We start from the raw sequence: 16,648 nt of genomic DNA, 5'->3' as shown, positions 1-16,648 counted from the left end.
AGCAATGAGAATGGTGCACCACCAAGCAGCCACCTTTCCTCTTTGCAGAAGTTAACTCCTGCCCCTCCCAGAGCAGCACTGCAGCTCTCAAAGCAGCCCACTGGTTTTGCATAGGGGTTAATGGACCCCAAAGGATCTGATTCAATGCGTAATCCTGGCAGATGGCAATTTCAGACAGCGCTGGGCAGCTGTGGGGCCCTTGCAGGTGCTCACCAGCTCAAAGAGAGACTAAGAGTGGAGTTACTGGTTTAGTCATGGCTCTGAGCACTCGGTTCTTCTTTCTCCTCAGGAGGCTCTGTCGGTGGTGAGCGACGACCAGTCCCTCTTTGACTCCACGTACGGCGCTGCCACTCACCTCCCCAAGGCAGACATGACAGCCTCAGGGAACCCTGACTATGGCCAGCCGCACAAAATCAACCCTCTGCCTCCCCAGCAGGAGTGGATTAATCAGCCCGTCCGGGTCAATGTAAAAAGGGAATATGACCACATGAATGGATCGAGGTAAGGAGCTTTCCGCATCTGCTCACCCTTACGTAAAAGCAAAGCTGGTATCGTCCATTCGTGCTCTTGTCCTGCACATCAACGCTCCACTCTTTGTGTAGGACCGTATCCCTGGGAATGTCACTAATGGCCTGCAGATCTTGCTCTTGCAGTTCTGCATCATGCAGCCCTGCCAGTTTCCATGAACGCTGCACAGACTGGGACAGGACAGAGTTCATGCTGCAGACACTGCTGTAAATCACACATTTCATCACTTAGTTCAGCATCCCACAAATGTGCCATGGTTCAAGGAGCTCCTGAGGATGGAGTCATGCGGTAATAGATGGTGTTTATAGCAGTGCTCCAGAGTGAAGCTAGTGGAAGGGCACTCCTTATTGCATCTCCAACTAGATTTGTGCTCCACCAGGGCAGAAGCAGCCATGGGAAACTGGAGAGCTATGTGGTGGAGAAGGGGAAAAAGTGGAGACTGAGGTCCTTCATGGCAGCCTATGAGGTGTAACAAAACAAAAGGCACATACCCATGGCGTTGATGTGAATATGTGTGGCCACTGGTGAAACAGAGCTCAGGAGTAGATTTGAGCATCAAGGGGATGCCAGTTATGATGTATCATCTACAGGCAAAGATGTAGGTCTGCCCCCCATCATTTGTACTGAGTGCTGAGGGAGATGGATCATTTTGCTGTTCAACGATAAATTTGAAGACTTGATAACATTTTATTGTCACAGCTCAGATTCTCTCTTCTAAGGACATTTTTACAAGTCCAAAGCCTTGGAAATGAATGTCACCTTCTTGGACAAAATTCTAGGTGCAGAAATTTCTTTTTTAGCATTAGCTTTGGAGTTCCTTTTACTTTTAAATTTGATTTTAACTTCAAAGTCACCTTTGTACCTCTAACGTTTGTACAAGGACAGTTGAACAATTGAGGGCTTTTCTGAGTAAGGGTTAGCTTAGGGCTTCTGCAACAGCCTATTTTCCTGGTTTCTGAGAAGCCAGCAAAGTGCAGAGTTTGAAACAGAAAGCAGCCTTGCACTTTCAGGGTTCTATAGCGAGATGCTGGTGTTAAAGACTTCAAATAGCAGCATGTTTTTCTTCCTAGTAAGTATACAGTAGATGCTGATTTTACTATCCGATAAAGATCTTTGTGACAGTTGGTCTTTGGTGGTGATCATTTGCAGTCTGAATTTGATCTTGCCCTGGTTGTACCTTAGGATTACTTCATAAGAACTACATGGATTGTTGCACTAGTGTTTCCTAGCTTAGAATTGGGGCTGAAACATGGGAAAATCAGTTCTTTCCAGAAAAACACCATCCCTGGATAACACAGTCTTTTTGTTGTGATCTTTGTGTTATGATTTCCTCATCTGCTCAGAAAGAAAGGGCAATAATACCACTTTGACCAACTGCCCCATTAACAACTGGAAGCGCTCTGATGCCCTTGGAGAAAGGCCCTTCAGAAGTGCATTTAGAAAGAAAAGGAAGTTTTCAGAAAGGAAATCCTTCTTCCTGGGCTTGCTCAAGACTGCAAGATTCTTAGGCAGAAACCAAGTGTCCTCAGTCTCTCTAAAAGAGGGGTAACAACTTCTCAACCTGTTAGAAAAGGAGAAAAGACTGTTTTGAATGTCAGAACCAAGCACCAAAATAGCTTCCATTCTTGCCTTTGACACCATTTTAGCACAAGAGCTCCAATCCCCCCAAGAAATGAGAATGTTCATCTGACTTATCCATCCTCTCCTCTTCATGGCTAAAACTTTGCCCTTTCCCTGCATGTCCATCACAGTTCATTGTTAGGGATTGGACCACTCTGGTTGCTTGTCCCTCCGCCCATCAGCTGCCTGGCAAAACCATCTGAGAGGCAAACACCAACCTCAATACAAACGAACTCAAAGTGCAGAGTGAATAACAAAACCTCTTCCCCCTCCCTCTTTCTGTGCCTCTCCTTCTCTCTCTTGTTTTTCAAGCACGCTCTCTTAGCGGGTTCCAGCTGCCTCATTAGAGGGAGCAGCCTTTATTCTACGTTTCACCTGTATTTGAAGCATTTTCTGCTTGTTGAAAGAGTGGTTTATGTACTCTAGGGAGTGATAAAGCTGTAGGAAACCTGGCAGTGAAGGAAGCAAGGGACAGTGTCCAGATTCTCTTAGCAGCCAGAAGCAGGTCTGACTGCCAGGAGGTAATAGTGTGATGAGTTGGTTTGGTCCTCAGAACAGTGGGAGAAGGAGTCTTCGAAGAACCTCTCCAAGCCTGTTTTGCAGGCTAAACAACATGGAAACCCTCACCAACTTTCTACCCCATGTCAGGTGTTCCTGGTTTTCTCCCAAATTGGAATGAATATCCCAGATAACTGCATACTGGCTGTGTACAGGGGATGTTCAGGCAGTGGCAGGGGTCTGTGTTTTAGGGCAGAAGATGAGACTTGTGTATTATTACAAGATTCAGCAGTAGATGCAGTGTGTGGCCTCAAAATCTGCTGTTGCCTTTAGAGACAGCTGCTTGCTCAGAACAAAACCCAATGCTGCTTTTGTGTTTCAGAGTGATCCAAACACAAGGCAGTTAAAATCCAACATGGAAAACTTAGAGTCCTCATGCTTCTTTCACCCCCTTAGGCTTTGGGAAAGGGAAATGGTTTTGCATTCATAGCAGACTAAAAGTAGAAGTCCAGCTTTTCCATGGGTTTACTCCAAGATATTCGGCTACCATCCATCTCTCTGTGCATCCATTTGGGAACTGGAAGCATGGTGTGCAATCCTTATTCTTTGCTGGGTTATTTTATAGCATATTCAGGGAAAGATCTGTCTCCTGCATTGTGCAGTTCCCAACAGACTAGGCCTGGATTTCTCTTGGGCCCTCTAGATGCTTTTGTGATAGAAACACAATAATTCCTGTTTTTTAAAACAAAACAATCTTTCCCATTTTAAATTCCAGTGAATATTTAGAAAAACCCTGATTAAAGTTTGCACACGCTTTGGAGACATTCTCTTGCTTCAGCACATTCAAATAAATCTCAGGTTCAAGGATGTCAGAACTATTTTTATGCCCCAATAACGTGCTCAAAACAGAACAAAGGGACCATCTACGATGTCTAGAATAAAAATCCCCTTTAAGCAGCGTGTGAGCCCTCTAGTGGGATCCGCTGGGTTCTCCCAGTCCCCAGCCGCCTGTTTGCATTTACCTGCATGCGATAACCATGATTCCTTTAGATGTGACTGAGCCTCTGGGCTTTCCTCGTGCAGCTTGACTTGACCTGTGTGTCTTTTCCCATCCTTGTCACAGCTGTCCCTTCCTTCTGCAGACTTGGTGTTTTTCAGAGTGAACCTCCCCATGAGAGTGGGATGAGAGGCAGGTTAAAGCGTGCCTAAATGCAAGTTTCGAGGAGCTGTGGTTCTGCCCTGGTAGCTCTGTTCCGTGCCCTGTAAGAGGGCACTGCAGGCAGAATCACAGTATGTCTGTTCCTTCCTTCACCGAACAAACCCCCAACATTAAAATGGAATTTCAAGGGTAAAGGTTAAAGCAGAGGTGACCAAATGGGGACTTAGACCAGCAAGTGGGAGCTTTAAGATAAATATAAGATGGAAAGGCAGGAGGGATGAAAGGATAGGAAGAAAGAGATAGAGAGCAGCAGGAGAAATAGCCCACTGATGGCAGCTTAGTCTGGTTCAGAAATCACTGTAATCCCTTCTTCTGCTCTTTTGAATGAAAGCTAAAGGTGATTCCTAGACAGAGGCCCTGCCTAGGATAGTTAAGTGTTTTCTTTCCAGGTATCTGGAAGAAGGCTGCAGCTTTACACAGGATTTATTAGTCAGTGCCAGGCTAGCTGCTTGTCCATTTTGGCCAGCCTAGCATAAACTTTTGCAAAACACCAAGCTCTTGACATCCCTAGAGACTGCTACTGGAACTGCTGGTACGGAGTCTTTGGAAGGACAGTAGGAATGAGTCCTGCTTCATATTCCTTGGACTCTGTCACTGCCACAGTGAATGTATTCAAGAGATCTTGTGAAAGCAGCTTATATACATTTATCTTAGTAGCTCTGCAATGTTTTCTGCTCTGAGCAGGTCCAGCATGTGCAGCCACTTGAAAACCTGAAGTCCCTGTGAAAAGTCCAGGATTAATCTGGTACCTGGAGCACATTTAATGTCCTGTATGCTTAACAGAGTGGCTTCTCTTGCCACAGTGTTACATCAGGGTTTGCTAAGGGCCCCTCAGTCCCTAAAACTTCATTTCAGATCTGACTCTGATACTTGTTTGTCTGATTTTGGCTGCTGAGACATACAGGGCAAGGCAGAGGACTGGCAGGGTCCTAACTGCCAAGCCAAGAGTCTGCAGGGTGAAAAACCATCACAAAACCACTGAGGAGATATCTTACAGTGTTGGTGTTATTTCTGTGACTCTTCTCTATCAGTCACATGCAGAGAGAGCAGAGACAACCAAGATCCCTGCGGGCTTTGCATATTGTGTCATTTCATGCCACTGGAAACCATGATAGGCGGGTAAGCTTTTCAGAAGATGTCATTGTCTGAGGGTCCGGACATATCCTATAGTTTGGTATGATCATTATATCATAGAATCATGGAATGGTTTGGGTTGGAAGGGATCTTAAGCTCAACCTGGCCTTGAACACTGCCAGGGATGGGGCAGCCACAGCTTCTCTGGGCACCCTGTGCCAGCGCCTCAGCACCCTCACAGGGAAGAGCTTCTGCCTAAGAGCTCATCTCAGTCTCCCCTCTGGCAGGTTAAAGCCATTCCCCTTGGCCTGTCCCTACAGGCCCTTGTCCCAAGCCCCTCTCCAGGTTTCCTGCAGCCCCTTCAGGCACTGGAGCTGCTCTCAGGTCTCCCCTTCAGGAGCCTTCTCTTCTCCAGGCTCACCCAGCCCAGCTCTCTCAGCCTGGCTCCAGAGCAGAGCTGCTCCAGCCCTCGCAGCATCTCCATGGCCTCCTCTGGACTTGCTCCAACAGGTCTCAGAGCTGAATGCAGGACTGCAGGGTGGAGGGGGGTAAATATTGCAGATTTCAACTGTGGGGGTTATTTTCCAGGGGAATGTAATTATAGAGCAGGGTGGTGAGAGCAACTCCCCCAAAAGAGGGACAGCAGGTCATTGCCAAGTGCTTACTGTTGTGTCTGAAGGAGGGACCACTTCATCCCAAAGGTAGGTGGGAATCCATATGCAGGGCTGTGTGTGTGTGCTGAGGCCTGCCCACACCATTTAACGTCACAGCTGGTCTCCAGGCAGGCCAGGCGAGGAGGTTGGTCACCTCCTGGGCACACTGAGCACTAAGCCCAGCAGGCTGACACCTCAAAGCATGGATGCTCGTGCCGTTTCACCAAGTCTTCTCAGGACAGGCTGTACCTCAGGAAAGAATAAGAACCTTTGTGCTGCTCCAGGGCTTTTTCTCTGCCAGTACAGGCAGCATTTAACACCTGACACAAAGTATTTGAGCAGGGAGTTAGAAATGATCACATTCCCTGTGAAAACCCCGGTGTCCCTGCAGTTGCTCAGACTCTCCTCTGGCTGCCACGGGGACATTAAAACTTCAGCAGTTTGCCTCTCTGAAGGCGGATTTTGGTTCCCTGCCTGGAAAAACAGTAGGCGAAATAGTAAAACCTTAAATTCGAACATGTGTAAGTTATACATCTTATTTCCATTTTCAAGCAACATTCCCTCAGTAAGACATGAGGAAAAAATTACCATCTGCCTCAGAATATCTCGGTGGAGCATTTATCTCCCAGCCATGATAACTGAATCTCAGTAATTTCTCCCTCTCACCCCCCCCCAGTTCAGATTAAGAAACAAATTTGTTTAGTGTCCAAACGTGGAGGCTTTGCCAGCTGAACTCAGAGGGTGGGATCTGGTGCGCTGTCGTAGTTCTTACCCTTCAGCAAATGCTTTCCTCCCAAGCCACTTTGCTGCTGCCAGAGAAGAAGGGTGGCTGTGCCATTAAAGAGGTGGACTAAACTGCACTGGATCTGGGCTCTGGGCTCACTTAGCCTCAGCCTTGCACGCTAATGCACCCTTGCAATAACGCTGCTCTTCCCTGGTACCTTCTTAACACGCTGTGTGCATGTGGCAGGCTGTAGACTGGTCTTTCAAGTGACCCTAGAGCTAAAAGCCTGACTTAGTACTGCAGCTGGAGAAAAACAAAATCTGTGCTCCCTATCTGTGGTTCGGAGGCTCATAATTCTCCCAGAGCAGGACAGAGAAAGCCTCCTGCTTGCCAAGGGGCTGTGTGTAGTCCAGCTCTTAGCACAGTGCCACCTGAGTTGTTAAATGTTCCCTCCTCATCACTCCATCACCTCAGAAGTAAAACTGGGGCCAGAGCCTTTTTTGTACACTGTTTCTGTGGTCTGAAGTCCCTGACTCATGCCTAAGGCACCTAAGCTGTGTGGATTTCCTATCCAAGTAGCAGACAAGCCTGGGACTGTTTCAGTGCTCAGAACAGACAAGATGCAGCCCTGTATAAGTGTGACTCTTGAGTTACCATGCTAATATGGTTGTATTCTCCTGTGACTACCCTGTCATTTTGGTGTGGGTGTTTTGTGTTCTTTGTTAACCAAAGGAAGGGAAGGGGTATCTTTATTTATGGTTAGCTCTGCACATGGGTTGTGAAGTGGGCAGTACAGCCTTTCTGTCACTTGATAGACTCCACAGAAAGAAGGTGTGCGGGGCTGTTTTTAACACAATGCAAAAGCATTAAGGTCCAACAAGGGCTCCTAGGAGCATCAGGCTATACCTAAACGGTTGCTAAAATGAAGCTGAGTGATAAAGGATAGAGAGGGAGTGAGGAATGTAACTGATAGACCTGCCATTTCCATAACCCAAACCTCCTTCTGTTATGATGAAAGGGGCATAATAATGATGAGTCATCTGTTTCCTTTCACATTTCAGGGAGTCCCCCGTAGACTGTAGTGTGAACAAATGCAGCAAGCTCGTCGGAGGAGGGACAGAGTCCAGCCCCATGAGTTACAGCACCTACATGGACGAGAAGAATGGGCCTCCTCCCAACATGACCACCAACGAGAGGAGAGTCATTGTCCCAGCAGGTACCACCAGCATCAAAGTCTTTGTGTCATATTTCCTTGCGATGACTTCAATATCCAGCTGAAGAGATAAGGCTTGTTTATCCACTCTCTGAGGAAGGCTCTTTCTTACAAACCATGTAAAAAAGTAAGGAAGTTTCTGGCTAGTGGGAATCACAGAATCCCAGCCTGGTTTGGTTTGGAAGGGACCTTTAAGCTCATCCAGTCCCAGCCCCCTGCCACAGGCAGGGACACCTCACACTAGAGCAGCTTGCTCCAAGCCCCATCCAACCTGGCCTTCAACAGTGCCAGGGACTGGGAATTTCCTGTGTCCCAGTATATGCTCTGCATAAGAAATGGATGATTACTGCTGCTTCTTCTTCCATTTTTTTTTTTCTGGACTGAAGTGTTGTTTTGGTGTGTGGAACCAAATCCAACTCCCGTCATGTGTTAGAGGAGAATCTGCTTCCCGGGACATGTGTAGTGTGATCAAAGAGGCAAGAATAAGCATGAAGTAGACTCAAATTCTAACTCCCATGGTGCTCTGCAGGATCCAGATGCACTTTCGTGTCACATTGATTCAAAAGGAGCTATTTTGTTTTCTTTTCTTGTTAGAAGTAGAAAACCAGAAAAAACGTATTTAGCAGGAACTGCATTATCCTTCCAAAACGTGTTCCACAGAAACATTCCTGCGCAGCGCTCTGTATGTAATATCCACATCTGCTCTCTTCAATTGGCAGGATGCATTTGATACATTTGGATAGTCGAGGATGAGAGCTGCTGTGGCAGACAACTGGTGGAACTGGAACTAGAGGAAGTCTTTGCCCTGCAAAGGTTATAAACACCATAGATAGATTCAGGCTAACCCAGGAACTTGCCAGCAAGGGAGATGCTATGAGCCAAGCTCTACCGGAACATCCACTGCTTTCAAGGGGTGCAGCTTTTCTCAGCCAGTGTTGTGAGGGTTTCACCAAGGATTGTAGCTGATTCAAACAGATGTTGGCAGAAAGAAATGTACTCGTGGAATTTAGCTCCGTTTTCTGATCGTGGCTTGACCATGAACAGATGACAATTCCCAAGCATTTGGTTGCCATTTAGGATGAAAAGGAAAAGCTTGAACTGAATGTAGTGAAGAGAAGGCAATAAAAGATTGACAGCAAATCTCAAAGTAGCATTTAAGTTGTTGTTAGGATCTGCCTAGAGGGACTGGCTAACCAAGCTGGTGACATATGAGATGTGTTCTCAGCATTTACATTGCCTAGAAAGGTGTTAGCTGATGCCAACTAGTCATTATGTTATTAAAGACATTCAAGAGGGAACTTATATCCTGCTCTTCAGCATGCTATTTATGCATATTTGAAAAGACCAAGGGTGGGATAAAGTTTAGCACAGTTGTTGAAACAGGAGAAATTCCTTTTAGTGCCCTCAGTGGAAGGGAGGGTTTAAAATCTTTTTCCTTGAAGGAAAGCAAAAAAAGGACCTTTTCTCCCCCCATGAGCATCTACAAATCAAAACCTTCAGATACTTGTGAAATAGCAGTGACTTACCAGACTTTGGAAGACAATAACGAGCATGATCCCAGATCTCTGGCTGCAGGATATGAGGCCAAATTCATTCAAGAAAGGCATTGGGAAATTTTAATATAATCCAGAGCAAAGATTTATAGCGCATTAGGGTGAAGATAGGCAAGAATAATGTCACATTAGGCTTGCAATAGTAATAATAATGAACTCTAAGCCATGTTTCAAGAAGGCAGCTTTTCAGAGACCATTCAGTGCCTTTTGCAGTGATAAATAGGCTGAACAAATAGCTGAAGCTCAAAAGCGTTTGTTTAAAGAGAGACCACAGATTCATTTTGCCATCCAAAACTTGGTTGGTTTTTTTTTCTTTTCGAAACTGAAGACAAATAACTCTTTCAATTACAAAAATAAAAAAAGAATCCTCCCTTGAATACTTGCATTGTAAAATTTGCAGCCTTGTGCCAGTGCTTCGAAAGCAGAATTCAAATTAGCTATTGCCAAAACATGAAGGAAATCCATCTTTCTTTCCCAAAGCAAAGGTGTGGGGTTATAACTGCCACGGTTAGAAGGCAGCATTAAGCAGGCCAGGTTTGCCAGAAGTTCACTGAGGAAAAGTCAGGGTTCTAATTTCAATATTCCTTAGTCTTGCTTCTCCATTTCAGGCTGTTATGCCAGAACTCAGGTGCCCAGGAATGCACCAGGTATAGCCACTACTTGACCTTTTGTGTCTAGGGATCCCTGCAGCCCAAACACATGCACTCTACAGCCCTGAGCGAAGGAACTGTTTTATACGCTATAAAATGTGTGGCAGAGGCATTTCTTGTCCCTCCCCAGAGCACAGCCTCCCAGCTACGTGTTTCTGCTCTGTTTTCGCAACTGCCTTGGGACCTGAGGTGTTGGAGGTTTATGTGAGAGGAATGTGTCAGCTATGATGGACAGATACATCTCCAAAGTTGAAGCGTGGCTTTGCAATCTTCTCCAGTTGCAGTAGAACATGAATTGGCAGCTTAGGTTTTGAGATGGGGAGCAGCAGCACAGGAAACGTCTGAAAGTGCAGATACGCTCTGAAAATGACTCTGTAAAAGGATATCGTGGCACAAATTCTTGCTGGGACTTTCTGATTCGATGCTCTTTGCAAAACGCAAAGGGTGAGTTCTTTTTTTAACCACTGATGCAGCAAACCATCACCATGGGGTCTGAAACTCCAGCCGGGTTCAATCTCTCTTGTACGTCACCGCCAGTAATAAAGATTCCACAGCTGGAGCTTTGCTGACAGTTGATAATGATGCATGAGGCAGTATAAAATCCACATTGCCCTCCAATAGGTTTTCCAGGGCTAGCGGAGGTAGGACTCTATTCTTGTCAACGGGGTGAACATTTGTGACTCAGAGATACATGGCAAGCTGTTCTGTTTAAGCAATAATATTCTTCCTTTTTCAGAGTCCCTTTGCTGACCATAAATACCACCATCCTCAGACTTTAAAATGCCATCTGTCGGGACTTTGTAATGTGCTTGTGAAGGATGGTGTGACTTAACACAGCACTGATGTCATTCTATAGCATTGCAGAACCAACACGGTGACATACCCTTTCACAGGGATGAGTCTGCTTTTGGAAGCTTTATTCCAGAGTGAGAAAAGCCACAGTGAAATGTCACTTATGTTGTTCCCAAGCTTAGGCATAAGACTCAGGCAGGTGGAAGTCAATCAAAAGAACTTGCCCAGAGGGTCAATGTGATTAGCCTGTGTGCCTTGAGTCTTGTTATAGCACAGTACTTGTTCATCTTGGCAAAATGCATTGGAATCTGTAAATTAAATACATTTGGTTGTGGAAACAACGGTTAATGCCTTGACTGGGCTACAGTGAGTGCTAAGGCTTGCATATAGCATTACTACCCTTTGTACTTTCCTGCCAGATCCCACCCTATGGACCCAGGACCACGTGCGCCAGTGGCTGGAATGGGCTATAAAGGAATACGGATTAATGGAGATTGACACCACCATCTTCCAGAATATGGACGGCAAGGAGCTCTGCAAAATGAACAAGGACGACTTCCTCCGAACCACCTCCCTCTACAACACAGAAGTTCTGTTGTCTCACCTCAGTTACCTCAGGGAAAGTAAGTACTGCCTTGACATAGCCCAGCCCTAGCACGACACGCTGAGAAGCTGAGTAATAAACTCCTAGAGGTCTTCCTGCAGGATAAATCGCAGGAAGAGCGAGGAAGAAAGAGCAGAGAAAGGCAAGCAGAGAGAGCAAACAAGGAAAGGAGGAATAAAAAGTGGGTTGGAAAGTTAATTTTAACTTAGATGGAGTTACTGGTGCTATCAAGGAGGTGAAGAACTGAGCAGGACTCTTGAGAAGATTAGATGGCCTTACAGGCAATAAACCATCTGTAGCTGTATGATAAAAATACATAGATTTGCTCTGGAGATTAAACCAAATATTAACTGATGGGTCAGGGGCAAATTTTCCCATAGCTTTGCATTTTGAAGGCTGTACACATTCCCCTAGGGCTCCTGGTAAACATTGCTTCAAAATAGGACCCACAACTGGCTGGAGCTGGGGATTTTCTGTGTTCCTGGAGGCCCAAATCTATGGAAAAGAGGAAAAAAGACAGGAGTGATTCCCTAAATGTAAGCGTGCTGAAGCAGACGTTGTGCAAACAGCCTAGTACTCAAAGAACAAGTTCTGCTGAACCTCCTTGTTGCTACTCTCTGCCCCATGCTAGAGTATGCTGTATTAAGCCCCTATGAAAGAAGCTGTGAGCTGTCTTCACTTCATCTACAAAATGGAGGTAAAAGCATTTCCTTTCTTCATTAAGGTGTGCTAGGGTGTTATGATGAGGCCAGAGAATTAGAGCTAAATTCCTCATCCTCCAACATTTTTTGAAGTGAAGCAGCTTTTGTAGGAGTATAATTACTTGAGGACTGAAAAATCAGGAGAAACAGCCATAAAGGAAGGTAGGAGGGCAGGGAGGGAAAGGAAAAAGTCTATTTTCTCCACTGAGCAATCAAATTGTGATGTAAAAGCAGCTGAAGATGTCTCCATCTGGCCAGTGCAATAAAGCAGCGAGGCAGCATTTATGTAGGGTGTTTCTTCAAAGCTCTTCAGCACTGCCTCTGCTAAAATCAGTGGGAGTTTTGCAGATGACAGTGGGACAGGAGTTAGATCACAGATGGGTGCCTCTGGAAGCCCCACCTTTATTTTTCTGGAGGAGTCGAGCCAAGGAAATGATTCACAACAAATAACCCAATTGTTGGATGTGAACAGTTTCTGTCCCTTGCAACTTCACCAAGAAATCGTTTCCCCTCCAAAATGATTTGCCCATTTCATCCTGTTTCATCAGCAAAGGGCTCACAGAACACTTTGAGATGATTGCAGATACAACCTTTTAACTAGGGTTTGCATACAGAATTACACACTTCTATGGGAAATGGCAAGGTAGTTCTTAAAGCCAGCGCTGCTTTGGCCAAACCTGCTGACTTGGGCTGGGCAAATCAGATGCTTTGTAACCGGAAAAGTTGTTCAATTCCCACAAGATAAATACTCAAGTGAGACACTCGAATTGTCTTATTGATAAGACTTGAGAATTGATAGAAAGATATGAAGGAGGAGTTGTATGGGTTTTGAATCAAAGAACCAGGCTGAGCTTGAAAAGGTTGGCAGAAGAGTTGAATTCTTCTGCTGCTTTAGCTCCAGACAGCATCTCCAGAGATAATCTCAGGTGTTGGATACACCTTGCTTGAGGTGTTCAAAGAGAGTGTCAGGAATGAAATTCTTAATCTCATAGCATAACAAGCCTGAAGACCTCGATTCGTTTGCCACCTTTACCATTTGCTGCTATCTATTTGTTCAGGAGCAAATTCTTGATTGATCCTACCTACCTTTCGATACCCCAAGTGCCTAAGTTAGTAGTCTGGTTACACTGAGCTCTCTTTTCTTTTATAGGAAAGAAGCAACAGGGCACACAGAAATTCAGGATGTTAGTCCCCTCATTCACACATTGCCTTTACATGCCTGAAATTAGGAGGAAGAAACCTTTGCCTCAGTTCCTCTGTGCTTACTTTCTGTAGAACGGAGCTAGTGATCCTGCCTTCTTGTTGGTCCAATCTGTGGGACAGGGATTGCGTCTCGTGCTTCTCAAGACCCATCACCATGGAGCCCTAATGCAGTCACAACATGTAAGCACTGCTGCAATGCATGTTGAATAATCATCAGAAAAATATAGTGTTCTGCCAGGGCAATGCCTACAAACAATCACTTCTATGCTATGAAGCTAGTGCAAAACCCGAGCAGCTTTGCTGGTCTCGGACAGATCAGTTATTCCAGTTTTACATGGATGCATATGAAAGGAGAATTCAATCCTGGACCATCCCCAGCTTTTATGTTTATAAATTTCTCCCCTCTCAGCCCCTTGGGCTGCTGTAAGACGTCATGCGAGCGCTGTCGCTATTAAAGCAAGCTCCTGTCTGAGTGGAGGTCGGGCAGCCTCTGAAGAGCATTCCTTTCCATGCAGCTGTTCCCAGCGCTGCCTTAATGACAGTCTGGTTTCTGGATTGCTGGTTAACTCCCTCATGGAGTAACGCCTCCGAAAGGAGCTTATTGTTTTTCCAGACTGATTTCCAGCGGATGTTTAGTGCCGAGCCTCTGAGCTCAGTGCCACGGGGAGATGGGCTTTTTGTTTCATGAGTTTTCCCCTTTTGGAAGGTTGGTTGTTTCTGAGACATCCAGCTCTGCTCCTGCTTAGGGTGGAGAGCACATCACAGCAGCAAAACCCAGGAGAACTTTGGGGATCTATAGGCTGGACTCCTTCTTGAGTCTCTCTCTTGAAAGGTGTTCATCCTCAGAGGATGTTAAGATGGAGATGTGATGACTAGTGAATCCTCAGCTTTGGTGCTGGTGTTCCAAGTAACAAACCTGCTCTGAACTTTCCAAGCCTGTTGGCTAGCCAGGCAAGGAGAGACCCCCTGAAAATCAGCTTCCTCAGAATGTTTTCAACATTTCACACTCCTGATCAGGGTGAAATCATTCTTAAAACTGCCCGTGAAGTACATTATTTAGGCACATCTGAGCCCAGATTGAAAAACTACACCAGTAACATACACAAGAGCACAACAAAAGCTCAATCTTAGGTTTGGCGATAGAAGGCTTAGGTGAGCTGTTTAATACTGTCAGTACTAAACCAAACTCATAACACCTTTAGTCTTCAGGCACAACTTAGGTCTGGATCAGAATCATGCAGTTGTTTCCTGTTTCTGTGACCTATGGAAGCAGTCAGGGATATAGATGTCTCTGTTGTGTAGATTTCAGGCTTGCACAACCCAGTTCTGCAGCATGCTCTATCCTTTGGAGGCTCTCAAAAGACTCCCCATTGGTTTTTCTTAAGGGAATTTACTGTCCACCCTCCTAAACCATTATCTTTGAGTGCTTCTTCCAGTTTCTTCTCCAAAACTGTGAAGCCATGCCTTGGCTTTTCCTTCTCATCCATCCCCCTGCATCTTCGTTCTCCAGACTGACTGACTGCTGTGCTGGTATCTTTTTCAAACACAGACTGCCTGGTGAATCCTCTCCAGCCAGCCAGCGGGCAGTGGGAAGGGAGATCTGAATGTTTTCATGCTATGTTTGGGATGAACATCAAAAGAAGCCTGAACTGTCACCTCCTGTCCTTTTCCTTTCTAGTGATGGGGGGGGGGGTTGCTTGTGTGTGGTGTGTACAAATGAAAAGAGCCTGAAGGGGAAAGAATGAGACTGTGGCGAGAAGCAGAAGCAGAAAACTGCTTTGTGGTTTCGAGCCATATATTAATGCCAAACAAAACTAAACTGCTAAATGCAGCAGACCCTGATTCTACTAGAAGATGTGGAGGGAAAGCCACATGGCTTTCAGAAGGTGAGGCTAAAAAAAGACCTCCAGATTAAATAGACTTTGAGATGTTCCTGCATCTTGGGAGGATGAGCTGCCTTGTGCAAAGGAAGGCTTTGTGGGGGAACAAACTTTTCAGCTCCATTTTTCAGCCCTTTCCCATCTTCCCCTTTTATTAATGCAAAGGAAAGAAAAGAAGAAAGGAAATGGTGGGGGGGGGGGGGGGCACCATTGGGTGTAATATGTTTGATATTAATTATAGGAGAATAGCCCTGTGCTTTATTAATAATGCTGATTTAATCTGAGGTGGCACTGACCCAGTGAGGGGCAGGGGGAAGAAGAACCAACCAAAACTTCACCGCACCATAGTTCTGCCCAGCGAGTAAGGGAGGGAGCAGCCTGGCCTCTGTCTGTCTGTCTGTCTGTCGGCCTCTCTCTGCCTGATCTGTGTCTCTGGCTTTCTCCCTTTTCCTCCTTCATTGAAAACCCTTAATAGGAAACACATTTCCTTTTCTGTGGTGTTCCCACCAGAAACCTCAGACTGCCGGGCAAAGGTGAGAACTTTGAGCAATTAAACTGGGGGAGGCGCCGTCCCTTTCCAGTGGCCTGGGCTGCATTTTCTTAGTGTAAAGTAGCTATAGATTGATCCTACCGGCTTGTTCAGTGCTATTCATCACCCCACCCCCACCTCCTCAACCAGGCATTTGCAGCCTATTTAGTCATAGAAAACCCAGTTTCTGAATTCCCCAGCACTTCCCTGTCTGGCAGGGTCAAGCCAGGCTGGGCGCTGCGCTCAGGATCTGCTTCAAATAACCTGAAAAGGAGGAGTGGACGGGAGTTTCCCCGCAGATACTCAAGAAAGCAATGCCAAAGCCAGAAACCATCTGATGAAAACCTGAGTTAGGTGGACAAAGCCGTTTTAATCCCCCCCCATAGCAGCAAAACCCAGCCAGTCTCTAATTATTTAAGACAATCACTTTGGCTGTCTGCAGCTTTCACAGCCAAAGGTACCCTTGGGATCCCTTTGAACTCTTTACCTCCCAGTTTACCATGTTATCCATCCTGCTGTTTTGAAACATCCCCTGTCTTGCAGCATCTGGTAGCATCCATCCTCTAGTGAGTAGGCTTTGTTTTCCAACACCTTCTACCTCTGTGTACATGGTGGCTTGCACACGTCTTTGGCTTTGTTTGCATTTGGGGAAGAAGATAAATCCATAGGAACACCAGGCTGTAAGATCCAGCACCAGCAATTGGCTATTACTTCCGGCAGTGAACTGGCTAATCCTCAGCTCCCACAGGAAAGCAAGACATACTGTGAATACTACTGAGGGGCAAGTGAGGTCAGTGTTATTTGGGATCATGTGGATTAGAAGAATGTGGAGGCTGCACAGCTCAGTCACAGGATCCTAATCAGTTAGTGTTACAGTACCTGCAAAAGAGGTATTCTTAGCCCTGCCAAAGAATCTGGGGATGCTCAGGGGCAGCACAGCACTATATAGTATCTGTACTGTTTGCTCTTTGTGGCTTAGGACTGAGTACCTTAAATGGGACAGAATCTCACTGAGTAGAGGGCCATATAGGTATGAATAGCAGAAAGTGTCTGTAAAAGCACTCCTCATACCAATCCATAGCAAGAGCAGTACCCTGCTCCAGTTCACAGCACCAGTCCCCACAGAGAAGAGCCTCAGCCCTGTTAGGAACATCGCTGCCTGACACAGCAGAAAATATTCCAAAGAGCTGCAGGAAAGGTGAGCCTA

The 16,648-nt window shown here is 45.9% G+C and overlaps 1 protein-coding gene across 4 annotated transcripts in view; it reads left to right on the top strand.

The window, feature by feature from the left end:
* The window catches only part of FLI1 (Fli-1 proto-oncogene, ETS transcription factor), a 79,276-nt gene that overhangs the window by 44,187 nt on the left and 18,441 nt on the right, over window positions 1–16,648 (top strand). For all 4 annotated transcript variants that reach the window (XM_057425979.1, XM_057425978.1, XM_057425981.1 and 1 more), the window contains 3 exons: window positions 290–501; window positions 7,378–7,532; window positions 10,944–11,147. In XM_057425979.1, coding sequence (XP_057281962.1) covers window positions 290–501; window positions 7,378–7,532; window positions 10,944–11,147 — 571 coding nt within the window. The remainder of the gene's footprint in view (window positions 1–289; window positions 502–7,377; window positions 7,533–10,943; window positions 11,148–16,648) is intronic.

The sequence above is a fragment of the Pezoporus wallicus genome, unplaced genomic scaffold (assembly GCF_028554395.1).
Source record: "Pezoporus wallicus isolate ANWC-B61680 ecotype Strahan unplaced genomic scaffold, APGP_CSIRO_Pwel_v1 contig_8797, whole genome shotgun sequence".
Taxonomy (NCBI): domain Eukaryota; kingdom Metazoa; phylum Chordata; class Aves; order Psittaciformes; family Psittacidae; genus Pezoporus; species Pezoporus wallicus.
Note: the sequence above shows the minus strand (reverse complement) of the source record. Positions and strands in the feature narration are given on the sequence as shown.